The sequence below is a fragment of the Zalophus californianus genome, chromosome 16 (genome assembly GCF_009762305.2).
Source record: "Zalophus californianus isolate mZalCal1 chromosome 16, mZalCal1.pri.v2, whole genome shotgun sequence".
Classification (NCBI taxonomy): Eukaryota; Metazoa; Chordata; class Mammalia; order Carnivora; family Otariidae; genus Zalophus; species Zalophus californianus.
Genome location: NC_045610.1, coordinates 10,996,480 through 11,009,527, shown reverse-complemented (window position 1 = coordinate 11,009,527; position 13,048 = coordinate 10,996,480). Strand labels below are relative to the sequence as shown.

Here is a 13,048-nt window from a genome sequence, read left to right as displayed (position 1 = left end):
ATTATTCATACTTTGGATTTGCCAGTGGCATAGCTAAGGGAAATAGTAGAGGAACCTACTTAAAAATATAGATCAAAAAAAAGTAAAAAATAAGTTAAAAAAAATAAAAACATACACGTATCTATGTTCCCAGTGCTCTGCAAGTCCCATTTGTTCACTTGAGAAAAGGATACCTAGTATGTGCAAAGTAGAGGGAGTTAAGAATCCCTTAAAAGAAGTGCCGTGGGAGAAATTTCCAGTTATAAAGTACGTCCTGGGGGTGGAATGGGCAGCGTGGTGGCTGTAGTTAATAATGCTGTATCGCATGTTTGAAGGTTACTAAGGGAGCAGATCTCAAAAGTTCTCGTGGTCAGAAAAGGAAACTTTGTAGCTGTATGTGGCGAAAGGTACCAAGATTTATTGTGATCATTTCATGATATACACACAAATATTGAACCGTGATGTTGCACGCCTGAAACTAATTTGTCAGTTATATCTCAGTTTAAAAAACGTTGGGATCTCTGGGCAGGTGAGGGCTCCGTGGGAAGACTCTAGTCAATCCCTGTCACCCACCTCTTCCAGAAAAGAAGTATAATACGAACTGGTTTTGAATACGGTGTCGTCATTGGTAGGATCCGCAGTATATGTACACAGAGTGTGGGACGAGCATCCTAAGGCTACCCTTAATATCCTCTTGGGCAGCTCCAGCGAATCGTGAAGTCCCCATCATAATCCCTTGGGAGACTTTTCTCAAATACACACATTCCTAGGGGATTCTGATACTCATCATGTTTTGCGATTCCTAGGTTGAGTCAAACAATCTTTTAAATGGCGTATAGTGAAATTCCTGGAAATACGTAACTCATCACTTTTAAATTACAGCTAGAGATAAGCTGGTTATTTTCTGTTTAGGGTGGTTAGGGTAAGCTTGGTAGTTCTTATGGATTGGGAACACTGGTGTGTGTGTGTGTGAGTGTGTGTGTGTGTATCTATACATATTTGCTGTTATTAGTTCTTTATAGGAATGGCAGGTGGCCGTCAACTTTACTCTTCCAAATATCGGGCTGATCATTCCTGAAATGTGATATGGGGGTGATTGGTATCAAGGAGCAGACCCGTAAACTATGCACCAAATCTGGCTGCCTGAACCTGTAAACCCAGTCTAGTCACGTTGCCCTTACCCAGATCTCGATGGCTGTGGAAATAAACAAAGAGCATCCAAATGGGAAAGCAAAGGCTATCTATCCTGAGCTTGCTCCAGCAAGGGACTTGGCCACCATCACTAGAGTTTTGGCAGAGACCCAAAGGCAGGCAGAGGAGTGAGAGAGCTTCGTGGTGGGAAACGGGAAAGCATCAGGTGTACCCTGATGGACGCTGGTGGCCTGGGAAAGAGGTGGGGTAACTAGAAGTGGGGCGTCCTGTGTGATTGGTCAGGCAGCGGTGCAGCTTTGGTTTTTTCTACTTGGCCCTAAGTTGGAAGCAGTGCTAAAAATTAAGGAAGCTGTTAATTACTGATCATGTCCTGGCCATTTGGGGTCAACTGTTAAGGAAGTTATTGTTGAGATCCCTGGAATATCCCGAGAGAGAGCAGTCTGGCCTCCCACAAGTCTGATGGGTAGCAGGCTGGCTTTGGGGGTGTTTGTCATAGGTAGGGGATTTCCTGGGTGTGTTGCTGCAGGTGGTGGATCATAGTTCTTTTATATATGGTGTGACCCTTGTCTGTGTATTCGGTGCCTCAGTCTCTCTTTCAGGGAAAACTAGGGAGCCAGATCTTCACCATTGGGATTATTAATCATCTTCATAGTCAACTGTATTGCAAGGTCTTCTTGAGCTCCTTGATGTTGTCCATCGTGGCGATCAACCCATGGGAGAGTGGCTGCACAGAAACATTCAAGACTTGGGAGAAAATGCAACCAGCCAGCATCACAACCACTGATAGGGTCCCTTCCAATAAGGTTCAGGAGCAGTTTCTCTCTGCCGTCTTTCCCAGTAGATGAAATCTCCTGGGCAAAGATTATGAAGAAGCTGTTTAGGAAGATGTTGTGGAAGGCAGCCTTAAGCTATTGGCGGTAGGACCCTGGTGATAGTTTGCATGAAGCCGGTCAGTCTGGTCAGTCTGGTATCGGGGGTGAAATCCCTAGACACAGGCCTTCCAGTTCCTAATTCATAGGGGATAACCGATGTGTCCCTGAGGGAGTCGACTCTATGTTGTGTATAGTGTGCAAGACTACGGGGAGTGCCTTTGGCCAAGGGAGCTCAAGGGTTTCTGAAAGTTCTGCTAATTTCAATTTAAGGATGACATTGGTCCTTTCTACTTTTACCAGAAGATGGTGGGTGATGAGCACAGGATAGTTTTTTTTTTTTTTTAAGATTTTATTTATTTATTTGACAGAGCGAGAGGGCACAAGCAGGGGGAGCAGTAGAGGGAGAGGGAGAAGCAGGCTCCCCGCTGAGCAAGGAGCCCGATGCGGGACTCAATCCCAGGACCCTGGGATCGTGACCTGAGCCGAAGGCAGATGCTTCACCAACTGAGCCACCCAGGCGCCCTAGAAGTGCATTTAAAAGCTCCTGGGGGCACCTTGGTGTGGCACAGCTGGTTAAGCATCCCAACTTTTGGTCTTGGTTCATGGTCACGGGGTTGTGGATCGAGCCCCATTTCGGGCTCTGTGCTCAGCGCAGAGTCTGCTTGGGGTTTTCGCTCCCTCTGCCCCTCCCGCTCATGCTTCTCTCTCTCTCTCTCTCTCTCTCAAATGAATGAATAAATCTTAAGAAAAAAAATAAAAGTTCCTTAACTTGCTGTCCATCTACGATGGGGGCTCCAGCAGAAGAGAGAACCCGCCGTGTTTCCCAAGCACTCCCAAATCGGCTGCTTTTCCAAAAGCATAACCCTGCTGTGGGCACATACGGTTCTTCTGTGGTCTTTGCTGGGGAAGCACAGTAGGGTCTGCCGTCTGTGTTGCTTGCGGGTGGAGGACTGTATTCCAAAGGAGAGCTCATACTAGGGGGTAACACATCCTGCCTGATAATCTCCAGCTTCAGTGCTAAGGTACGATTCACCAGCAAATACTACTAGGTCAGAGTTGTCAAGAAGGGTCTCGGATAAAGCTGAGTGAGGTACGGAGAGTTCCCTAGAGCAGGGAACACAATCACCAGGCTGCCCCCTGCTTCTGGCAGTTTAGGGGAGTGGCAGGGCTCGGGGGTTGCGGGGGCGAATGGTAGTGTGAGAGAAAAGGATGTACCAACAGAATCTCCAAAGCGGTTAATCTGCTGGCTGAAAAATGCTGTGTGTTGTCAGCAGCAGTATCTGTGCTTTATGAGGAACTGTGAGGTTTGGGCGGGGGGGGGGGGGAGTCTAGAACTCGCTCATCAGAAGCATCCACAGCTTTTGCGGCATAGAAGCCATTGCCTGAACACAAGAGGGAGAAGCCTTTGCATTGGGGTCAAGAGTAAGACTATGATAAACACGGGGCTTTTGGTGGTTTCCCTGAGCTTGAGTTAAAACCCCAAGGGTTTGTCCAGATGGCCCAGGTGCAAATAGACAAAATGGTTTTTTTTTTTTTTTTTTTTTTTTTTGTAGTTAGGGATACCTGGGCTCTAAAGAGGATGTAGAGAAGCCTTCTTCAGATTCCGGAAGCCTGTTTACGTAGGGGCCTCCTGAGCAGAGGGTCCGTCACTATGGACTTAGTCAATTCATAAAGAGGTATTGCAATCTCAGGGAAACGTGGCTCCTGCTGTCTGCAATATCCAGCTAAACCTAGAAATCCTACATAGGTCAGACCCTAAATGAACTGTGTTCTCGCAAAATGGTGATTTTGCTTTTGAAACCGTGTCCCTTTTGTGCCAAGGCTAAGAACAAGAAAATGGGATTTTTTAAGGTGGGCTTCTTCCTTCTCTGCACAAAGTAAGAGCTCTGGTACCTAGTGTACCAGAACTGAATCACAAGGGAAATTTAGGTGTTTACGATTCTTGATTGAGGAATGGAGGTAAAAAGGGGGGGCTTGACTGTACAGATCCACTGCTGTCCTTTGCAGTGAAAGCAAAGAGTTACTGGCTTTCTCTCGGTGTAGAGGCACGCTGAGCAAGGCAGACCAGAGACCCACCACATTGTGGCAAGTGGCTTCCAGTGGAATTGATGTCAGGATGGTACTGGGTTAGGTATTAGTGGCGAGTGAGGGATCACCATCTTGGTGATGACCCCGACGTCTTGCATAAATCAACTGGCCTCATTCATTTGATTTTTTTTTTTTTTTTTTTTTTAGTGGCAGTTAAAGGGCCAGTCCAGGGAATGAGAAGACCTCTAGCTATGACTTTCAGCTCTAGGTTTGATTCCCTTCATTTGCCTTGAAGGGATGCTGGAGAAGATAAGGTAGCATTTGGTAGGAGCCATCTGAACTTTTATGCATCTTGCAGCAATTATTCGGCTATGTCAGTAGAATATTAAGGCCGTGGAATGTCAGGTGCAGGGTCAAGATTCTTGTCTGGGGCCTGCGTCCAATGTAATAGAGGAGGCAAGTTCTATCCAGAACAGCCCAGACTTGACTATGAATACAGGAGTCCTCTGGGACCTCAAGACATGGTTCCCTCCGGTATGCCTTTGATACAGTTCCATCTGCAAAGTCAGTCTCGGCCTCTGAAATTCTGCAGGGATGGTAATCACAGCAGGAAGGTGGGTTTCTTAAGGGTTCAAGGGTTCCAGTCAAAGACTGGGAGATTGGGAAAACCTGTGGCCTATTTGAAATACCAACTACCTCTGTGGTATGTGTAGCCCGAGGCCGAGGTTGGGCAGGGGTGACAGGGTTGTACATAGAAAGAGTGGCAGGCGTCCATGAGGCGTTGATGAAGATGACCATCTATATTTACAGTTAATTCCCCTGGAGTGTTTAATGAGTGCATTTTGCCTTCTGCAAGCACTCTCGCTGACCTGAAACAAGAGACTTTTCTTTGTCTCGGTTTATCTTTCCTAGTGTCCCTTCTGTTCACAGTATCTGCAAGTTGTCCTTGTAGTAGGTGGTTGGCTGGGGGCGTTGGGGGATGGGCCCCCCAGCTGTCTGTCCGCAGGGCCCCACGTTTACTTTGGGTCTTGTCTCATTTTTGTCCCAAAGTCCTTTCCAAGTGTTCTGCATGTGTTGTCGTTCAGCGAAAGGGCTATTTTTCATATCAGGTTCTGTTTTCATATGAGGGCTCTGATTTCAGTTTTAATTTTCTCACGGACCTAAGGAGACAAAAGGGTGGCTAATAGTGACATGTCAGCACCTTCTCTGACTCCCAAACGACAGGTAGCACGGGCAGGCAGAAGACCAAAAAAGAATGAGCTCTGGATCAAGGCCAAGGTCTCAGGACCCGAAACTGTTAACAGGAGAACCTCCTCTGGTTTTCCTGGTAGCCTGCAGTAGAGTTGGTCCAAATGGATGCCTGTTGGGTGAGAACCACAAACTCATGGGTCTAGGAGATCGGCGCACGAAACAGGCTGTGTCCTGGACTCTAGTCTTCCTCTGTGACAACACTTAACCCAGCACTGCAAAAAAATAGCACAAGACACAGAAAAAGGGATGAAAAGGAATGACCTGATGCCACCAAGGATGCCAAACAAATGGGAACCAATGGTATCCAGGTACCAAACCAAAGAGGAAATGGCCAAGGAGCTCACTGTAAAGAGATTGGGGTGTGGACCTGGCCCCAATTTACCACGTCCTCTTGAACGGGGCACACCACGAGCAAAAAGGCACAAGGGGCCTCTGTGGGTACCACATCTGGTTGGATGCTGGGGTCCATGTTTGGTAGTGTGGGCCAGGTCTTGGGGGGCCTCCATGATGGGTTGTGGAAATAAAGACCAGCCTGATGCAAAAAGCAAAGGCCATTCATTTTAAGCTTGCCTCCCGCAAGGGAGTCAGCCACCACCGCTTGAATTTTGGCAGAGACCCAGAGGCAGGCAGAGGGGTAGGAGAGCTTTGCGGTGGGACGAAGGGAGGGCTCAGGTGGGCCCGATGGCCTGGGAAAGCCGGAGGCGAGCTGGGTAGAACTGAGGCATCCGGTGGGATTGGTCAGGGGTGCACGTTTGCTTCTCTCTGGTTGGTCCTAAGTTGGAAGCAGGGACAAATGTTAGGGAAGGTGTCAATTACTAATCGAGTCGTGGCTGTTTGGGGTCAGTTATTGCAGAAGTCGTGATTTAGTTCCCTGGATTGTCCCTGGAGTCTGATGTGTCCCCGGCTGGCTCCGTGGGTTGTTTATTGTAGATCAGGGGTTGGTTTTCTGGACGGGTTGCTGTAGGCTGTGGATCAGAGTTCTCTTTTTACCTGCGGTCTGACGATTGCCCGTTTGAATATTCAGTTCCTCACCGTGGACCAAAGAAACCCTCCTGGCTTGGGGCATCCCTCTGTGTCCTGTGTGGGTTTACTAAGTAGAGTGTGATGGTACCTTGGGATCCACAAGGCCCTTCCCGTCTTCCATTCCCACTCAGCCTCTCCTTTTGTGTGGTCATCTCTCTCTGCGGATGACCGTGTCCTGAGAGCTCTGGAAGTCTGTGCCCAAAGCCCGTGAGGGCCTGCAGGAAGCACCAAGGGAGGGAACATACAAGGCTGCTGACCTCTGCATTTTGGGAACGTGTTAGTCTAGGAAAATAGGACATAGCAGTTTGGAAGTACGGAACTCTTAGAAGTTGGAAATAGTTTGTCCTGGGAACTTCATTTCCTTATAACTGGCGCTTCTCTTAACCGTTAGGCTCCCAAAGGCCGAAAATAGCCTCTGAACGTGCGTTCTGAGATCCAGAACGCTGGGCAGGGGACTTGCCCTGGGCCTCCCAGAACCTTCTGGAAACCAAAGGAGAGAGCACGTGCGAGGTCTCTGGCTCACTGTGGGCTCCACACCAGGCCATGAGAGCAAATTCTCGGAAGTGACATGGGACCAGCTTATTCCCCAGGGGCGGCCAGTTTTCCACGGAATTAACCTCTGTTAAATATTTCCACTTCTAGGTCTGTGGTCAGGGATCATCATCTGTGTGATCACGCAGTCTCTGTGTTTTCTCAGCTTTATTGCTCAGCTAGATTGGGAAAAAGCCTGTGAGGAGGTAACTATGCACAGTGCTGGCCGGGTAAAGATTCCTGTCCTAGAAAACAAACAGAATCAGCTCAGGCGCTCTCTCTCATTCTGGAAGGGTCCTTCCCCTTTTACCGCCAATTCTACTTTGTCATTGTTGTTTTAGCTGCATTTAATTCAGATGCCAGGGGCCAGATGACCCTGGATATTAATCCATTCCCCTTTGTTTTATTCATCGAATAAAAAAACAGGGGTTCCTTTCTTCCTTGGATCCCATAGTAAGCTACCACCCTTACGCCTGAAAAGCCAATTTTAGGACAAGATTTGGAACTGGAGAGAGAGGTTGGATGCCAGCAAATTTATCCTGATACTGTTTTTTATGATCCCTAAATATTTCATGAAGATAACCTGCATCCATCGGTCTCTCCAACTTGCTAGGGTCAGTGTGGGTCTAAAAATAGATGGTAGATCAAAGAGGTAAAGGGAAGGGCAAGGAAGGGATGCTATGATCTTGGGGTCCTACCTTCCCCCTAATGTGCTTTTCCATCCATCCTTCCCTCACCCACGGATCCCATGTCAATCATTCGGAAAGACGATTCCATAGTTGTAGACTAGGGAAGCTCCAACCACATGTCAGCTAAAGAAAATGCCTTGGTTTTTCCTCCACTGGGTAGTCAAGTCAGATGTTCTATTAGCACTATGTTCTATCAACACCAAATAAAGCCTTGTGGATTTACTTCGAGTTTCATCTTCTAGGCTCAGATCCATGCCAATTTGAGCCTCAATACGGCCCACGGTGGGACTTCTGCTGCCTGTCGGGACCCAGGTATGGAGTAACTGCCTCAGCTCTTGGAACAGGCCTCTCCGGGGGGTCCCAGAGGGGCCATCGGGACACAGCTAGATTTGCTGCCATGAGCTCCCACTGAACTCGGGCAATAAAGTTTCAGAAACAAATGATAAAAGTCACACAAACTGGAGGTAAACAGACTTGGAAGTTTGTTTGCTTGCATTCCAGATATTAATACACTACAGTAGATGATGAGAGGCTGCAGGTCATCCATTCCTTGGCTTACTCATATAAGCGTTTCACAAACAGGCATTTCTAATGCTTGGTGATCCTGTGCTGTGACCTTATCTTGGAGACTGACATGTTTTTGTACGTGGGGTTTCCCCATCCCCCAGGCCAACACACAGGTGGGCTTTAAACAGATTACTGTTTTTAACTGTTGCTTCTGGGGAGCAGCATGCAACTGCGGGTATTGTTTTCCTTCTGTCCAATTAGTAACCCCCCGCCCCTCCAGATTCCCAGTTCGTCGGGCAGTGAGTCATGGACTCACACTCTGTTCCTTGCTTCTTTCTCACTGAACCCCTTTGAGCTCACAGGCCGGTTGAATTACAGCTGGCCCCCATTCTGCCATTCCTACTAGTTCTTGTTTACTTTGTCCACTTCCCTGTGTGCCTGGTTATCTTTGATTGTGTTCCAGATCTTGTATTTGAACATGGTCTGTAGAAGTAATTGGAGGCCAATAATGATACCGGTCTTCAGAGAGGATTTTCCTTTGCTTCCATCAGACTCTTACTTAGGGTTACTAGCTGTGTAGGGCAATTTCAACAACCGAGGTTCCTGGACCACCCAGCTGACTTGGGAAGCAACGGGGGTGAGGGCTGGTTGACTTCTGGTTCGTCCTTACTTCTTGGACACAGCCCTTGAGTTTCAGCCTGAAGTAGAGAGGGGTTTACCTCGGTAGGGACTGAACTCCCCAAAGCATCGCTCAATCCAGATGGAGAATTCTCAGGTCCAGAGCGGCCCCAAAGGCTGGGTCCCACCTCTGGGTCTCCAACTTCCCCTAGATCTTACCCTGGTGACTTTTTGTTGCCTTGGTAGCACTCTTGACACCTTCAAGATGGTACTTTTCATTTATTTTGTCCAGCTTTCATAATTATCTTCAGAGGATGATTGGTCCAAATTTTCTACCATCTACCACTTACAAAAGCAGGGTAATAATACCTCATAGTACCTCATACTACTGTCGTGAGAGACAAGTGAGCTTTGTACATGTTAAGTGCTGAGAACGATGTCCGATGTGGAAAAAGCATTTTTTGAAAAAGATGATTTATTTGAGAGGGGCCAAGGGAGAAGGAGAAGCCGACTCCTCCGCTGAGGAGAAAGCATTTTGTAAGAGTGAGAGCTGGTGTTACTTTATTGGGAATTCTTTTCTCTCACAACTGCAAGGGCATCGTCACATTCCTAATATCCACTATGCTTTACGAAGAAGTCCGATGCCCATCTTCTTGTTCTGGTAGGTTAACTGCCTTTGTTTTTTCCTTCGGGAGGTGTGGGAAGACTGGATGTCCATCTGAGTCACTATCCTGCTGGATGCTCAGTAGGCCTTCTGATGGGAAGATTCACATCTCTCTTCAGTTCTGGGGATGGCCTTGAATTACTTCTTTGGATATTTTTCTCCTCCATTGGCCTTGTTTTCCTTCTGGACTGCTAATTAGGTGGCCCCCTGAAAACTTCCCTTATGAACCTTAACTTCGAGAGCCCCTGTATTTCTCTAGTTCTTGTGGTGGGGCAGAGCTCCCTAGAAGACCCAAGCCGACAACAGTAGGATTCAGTCAGAGTTTGTGAGTGAACAAACAGAGAGGCCCTCTGAGATGAAATTTCTTTTATTTATCCAAGGTAGCAACTACTACTTTCTGAATAAACTTTCCCTTGGCTAGGAACACGTATATATATGGCATCTTTTATACAAATGAAAAAAATATCCTTTTACACTGCTAACTAAGTTCCTTTTTCCCTTCAGTCGCTTCAGTGGGCCCTGAGAACCGTGGAGGAATTTTAATGAGAGATCTTAGAAGAAAAGATGAGATTCATTTGGACCTGCACATAAGCCAAGAAGAACATGTTCAGGCGGATCCAAGGGACACGACTATGTTGACTGGGAAACAGTTGGTGGTGCGGCGTGGGCTTCTGTTCCTGGGGCTCATTTCCGTCTTGCTCATAGGGATTTTAGTGAGAGTATATGTCGGCGGAGTTGAGTGATAGGCAAGAGAGAGAGTCAAGTGATACTTAAAAATTCAAAAGCCCAATGGTGGGGATTTGTTTTCAGTTAAGTTAGTTTCAACTGTGCCTATGGGTGTCAAGAATTGAGAGTTCAAAGTTATGTTTTCAAATGAAGAAAAGGAACTAAGGTACAATGTTCTTGTCCAAGACAATGTCTGAGAGTTTAGAGTGATGATCATTCAGTTCATGCACCATTGTCTCAACCAAGGACCACTGGTGTACTGACTGCATTCATCTAATAGCTTTGATAGTTCTTACTGTTTCTTTAGTTAAAACCCATGTACTGAGTGCTTAAGGTTTCCTACTGTTTGAGTTATTTAAAATATATTTTGCAATGTATCTTTCCTTGTGCCTTTAGTGATTTTTCAACGGGCGAATGGCATTCGTTAATATTCAGTTGGGATCCAGATCTCAGGCGCTATGGGCAATGGTGTCGCTTGAGACAACTGAAAGGGGAGAAGACCTAGATTAAGCAGAAAGGAGCCAGATGGCACTGATGAGCAAGCTTCCTCTTAAGGACCTGTCTTAAAATCTGGGCTGACATGGATTGGCAGAGACAAAGAGGAAGCTGTGGGCCTCACTGAGAAACCGGCACTTCATTTTTCTACAGTGGTAGGCATCCCACAGAGAGGAATAAAGGGTTTGAAGAGCTAATCCAGGCGGAGGAAGAAGTCAGACCCTTTCCTGTGTTGATAGAAGAGGGGAGGCAGAAGAAATGAAAAGAGGGGTCCAGGAGAGGGGAGGCTAGGGGCAGGGGTCCTGTCTTTGTCTTTAAGAAGGCACCCCAGCGGGGCACCAGGGTGGCTCAGTTGGTTAAGCGTCTGTCTTTGGCTCAGCTCATGATCCCAGGGTCTTGGGATGGAGCCCCACATCCACATGGAGCCCCATATCGGTTCCCTGCTGAGCAGGGAGCCTGCTTCTCTCTCTCCCTGTGCTTGCCACCACCCCTGCTTGTGCTCTTTGTCAAATAAATAAAATCTTTAAAAAAAAAAAAGGCACCCCAACTTTGGGTGGCAAACATGGTACATCCAGGAGGTTTTGTGCGGTTGTGTCTCAAAAGGATGGGGTTTCCATGAATGCTCCCTCCTCCCCGCCCCCTCCCTTGGAGAATAGTTGGGGAAGTCTTTGGAGCTGTGAAAGTCCAAACTACCATTGCTAATTCGTCTGGGGGTCAGAGCACAAGACTGTTCAGATGGTTAAGCGTCTGCCTTCGGCTCGGGTCATGATCCCAGGGTCATGGGATCGAGCACCACATCGGGCTCCTGGCTCAGTGGGGAGCCTGCTTCTCCCTCTTCCTGTCTCCCTGCTCATGCTCGCTCTCTCTCTCTGTATCACTGTGTCTCAAATGAATAATATCTTAAAAAAAGGGGGGGGGCCTTGGATTAAGCAGTAACCAAGTCCTACTTGGACTCCGCCTTCCCGGGGGTGGGGCCACACCCCTTAACGCAGCAAGCCTCAGTATTAAGTACACTGGGTGCTTAGGTGGATACAAAGAGCTAGGCCTGGCCTTTGCCTTGAAAGAACAGATAATGGGCCAGATTAAAAAAAGTGCTACCGCGAATGAAAAGCACCCAGGGCCACCTTCAGGCATCTCCACCCTCAAATGCTTTCTTCTTGGAGGACCATTTTGCAGGGGCGAAGATAAAGGCCTGCCCTTAGGGTTGGGCCCCAGCAACGTCTCCTCTCTCAGCTCTTTGTTAGGAAGTTCATACACACCCTCTTCCTTTAGTCTCGGACAGATACTCCCTAGCCTTCTAGAGACTTCTCACAGTGTCTGCCCCTCTTCCTCAGGTAGGAGCCCCAAGGATGGGGGATGGGAAGGCTTATCTGCTGATCTCAAACTGCCTGCGAGGAGCGCATCCCCGGGGGAATACTTTAACACACCCGTAACCCGAGGCAGAAGGAGAGGTCACCCGAAAGGGCAGAGAGGTGCGAGGCGGGGAACTACGAATTCGCCCTCTCCAACACCCCGCCCCCGGCGTATTTCACTCCAAGGGCCTACAGTCTCCTTTGTCCAGGCAGAGCGCCCCCCCACGCGGCCTCCCACGCCCGCAGATCGCGTCCGACCCTTCGGGGTCTCCGCGCCCCGCCCCCAGCCCCCGGGGATCTGCGCACCGCGACGGTTGGCGGGGGGCGTCCGGGGTGGCGCGGCCAGCCCGCCTCTCCCGCCCCCATCTCCATCCCCATCCCCATCCCCACCCCCCGCCGCGTCTGCAGGTGGGGAGGTCCGCGGGCGCGCGGGGCGGGGCGGGGCGGGGCGGAGCCGCCCCCAGCCCACCGCCGCCTGCAGCGCGCCAGTGCCCGCGCCAGCATGGAGCCCCCCAACACCGTCGCCGCCGCCGCCGCCCCCGCCGCCCCCACGGACAGCGCCCAGCGGCCCGACACCCCGGGCTGGCGCGGCTGCCTGCGAGGCCTGCGTGGCGCGCTGCCGCCCGACGTGCGACAGGAGGCGGCCGCGCTGGTGGCGCTCGCCGGCCCCGTGGTGAGTGCGCCCCCTCCCCCGACGGCGGCCCGGCCCCGGCGCTCCCGGAGCCTCCCCCCGCCCCCGCCCCGGGCCGGCGGGCGGGCTGGCTCGGTGTCAGCTCGTGCTGTCCTTCCTTTTCGCTCGGCAGTTCCTGGCGCAGCTGATGATCTTCCTCATCAGCGTCGTCAGTTCCATCTTCTGCGGGCATCTGGGCAAAGTGGAGCTGGACGCCGTTATGCTCGCAGTGTCGGTAGGTGTCGTTGCTTTCATCTTTTCTTTGGGGTCGACCCCGTGGTAAAGCCTCGGAAATTGCATTGTATTACACGGCTGCTGTCTTCCCTTGCAGAGTCGGACCTTGACCCCGGGGCACCTTGCTTTGCCTTACCTTTAGATTTGAAGGAAGATTGGGTCAGCTACTTAAGGAGGAGTTTCCGTCTTCGTCGTCATCCCGCCGTGGCCGAGCGGCCCGGGATTGCAAGGAACTGGTAGCAATGGTAGAAACTGTG

The 13,048-nt window shown here is 49.6% G+C and overlaps 2 protein-coding genes across 5 annotated transcripts in view; both read left to right on the top strand.

The window, feature by feature from the left end:
• The window catches only part of LOC113939822 (multidrug and toxin extrusion protein 1-like), a 36,565-nt gene extending 25,778 nt beyond the window's left edge, over positions 1-10,787 (top strand). For 2 of the 4 annotated variants that reach the window (XM_027626437.2, XM_027626435.2), the window contains 3 exons: positions 6,948-7,042; positions 7,768-7,837; positions 9,819-10,787. In XM_027626437.2, coding sequence (XP_027482238.1) covers positions 6,948-7,042; positions 7,768-7,837; positions 9,819-10,057 — 404 coding nt within the window. In that variant the 3' untranslated portion in view covers positions 10,058-10,787. The remainder of the gene's footprint in view (positions 1-6,947; positions 7,043-7,767; positions 7,838-9,818) is intronic. The other 2 variants (XM_027626438.2, XM_027626439.2) reach the window with 2 other exon arrangements.
• A 1,602-nt stretch (positions 10,788-12,389) lies between these two features.
• Positions 12,390-13,048, top strand: part of LOC113939124 (multidrug and toxin extrusion protein 2-like) — a 61,799-nt gene continuing 61,140 nt past the window's right edge. The window contains exons 1-2 of the mRNA XM_027624695.1: positions 12,390-12,560; positions 12,691-12,792. Of these exons, the coding sequence (XP_027480496.1) occupies positions 12,390-12,560; positions 12,691-12,792 (273 nt within the window). The remainder of the gene's footprint in view (positions 12,561-12,690; positions 12,793-13,048) is intronic.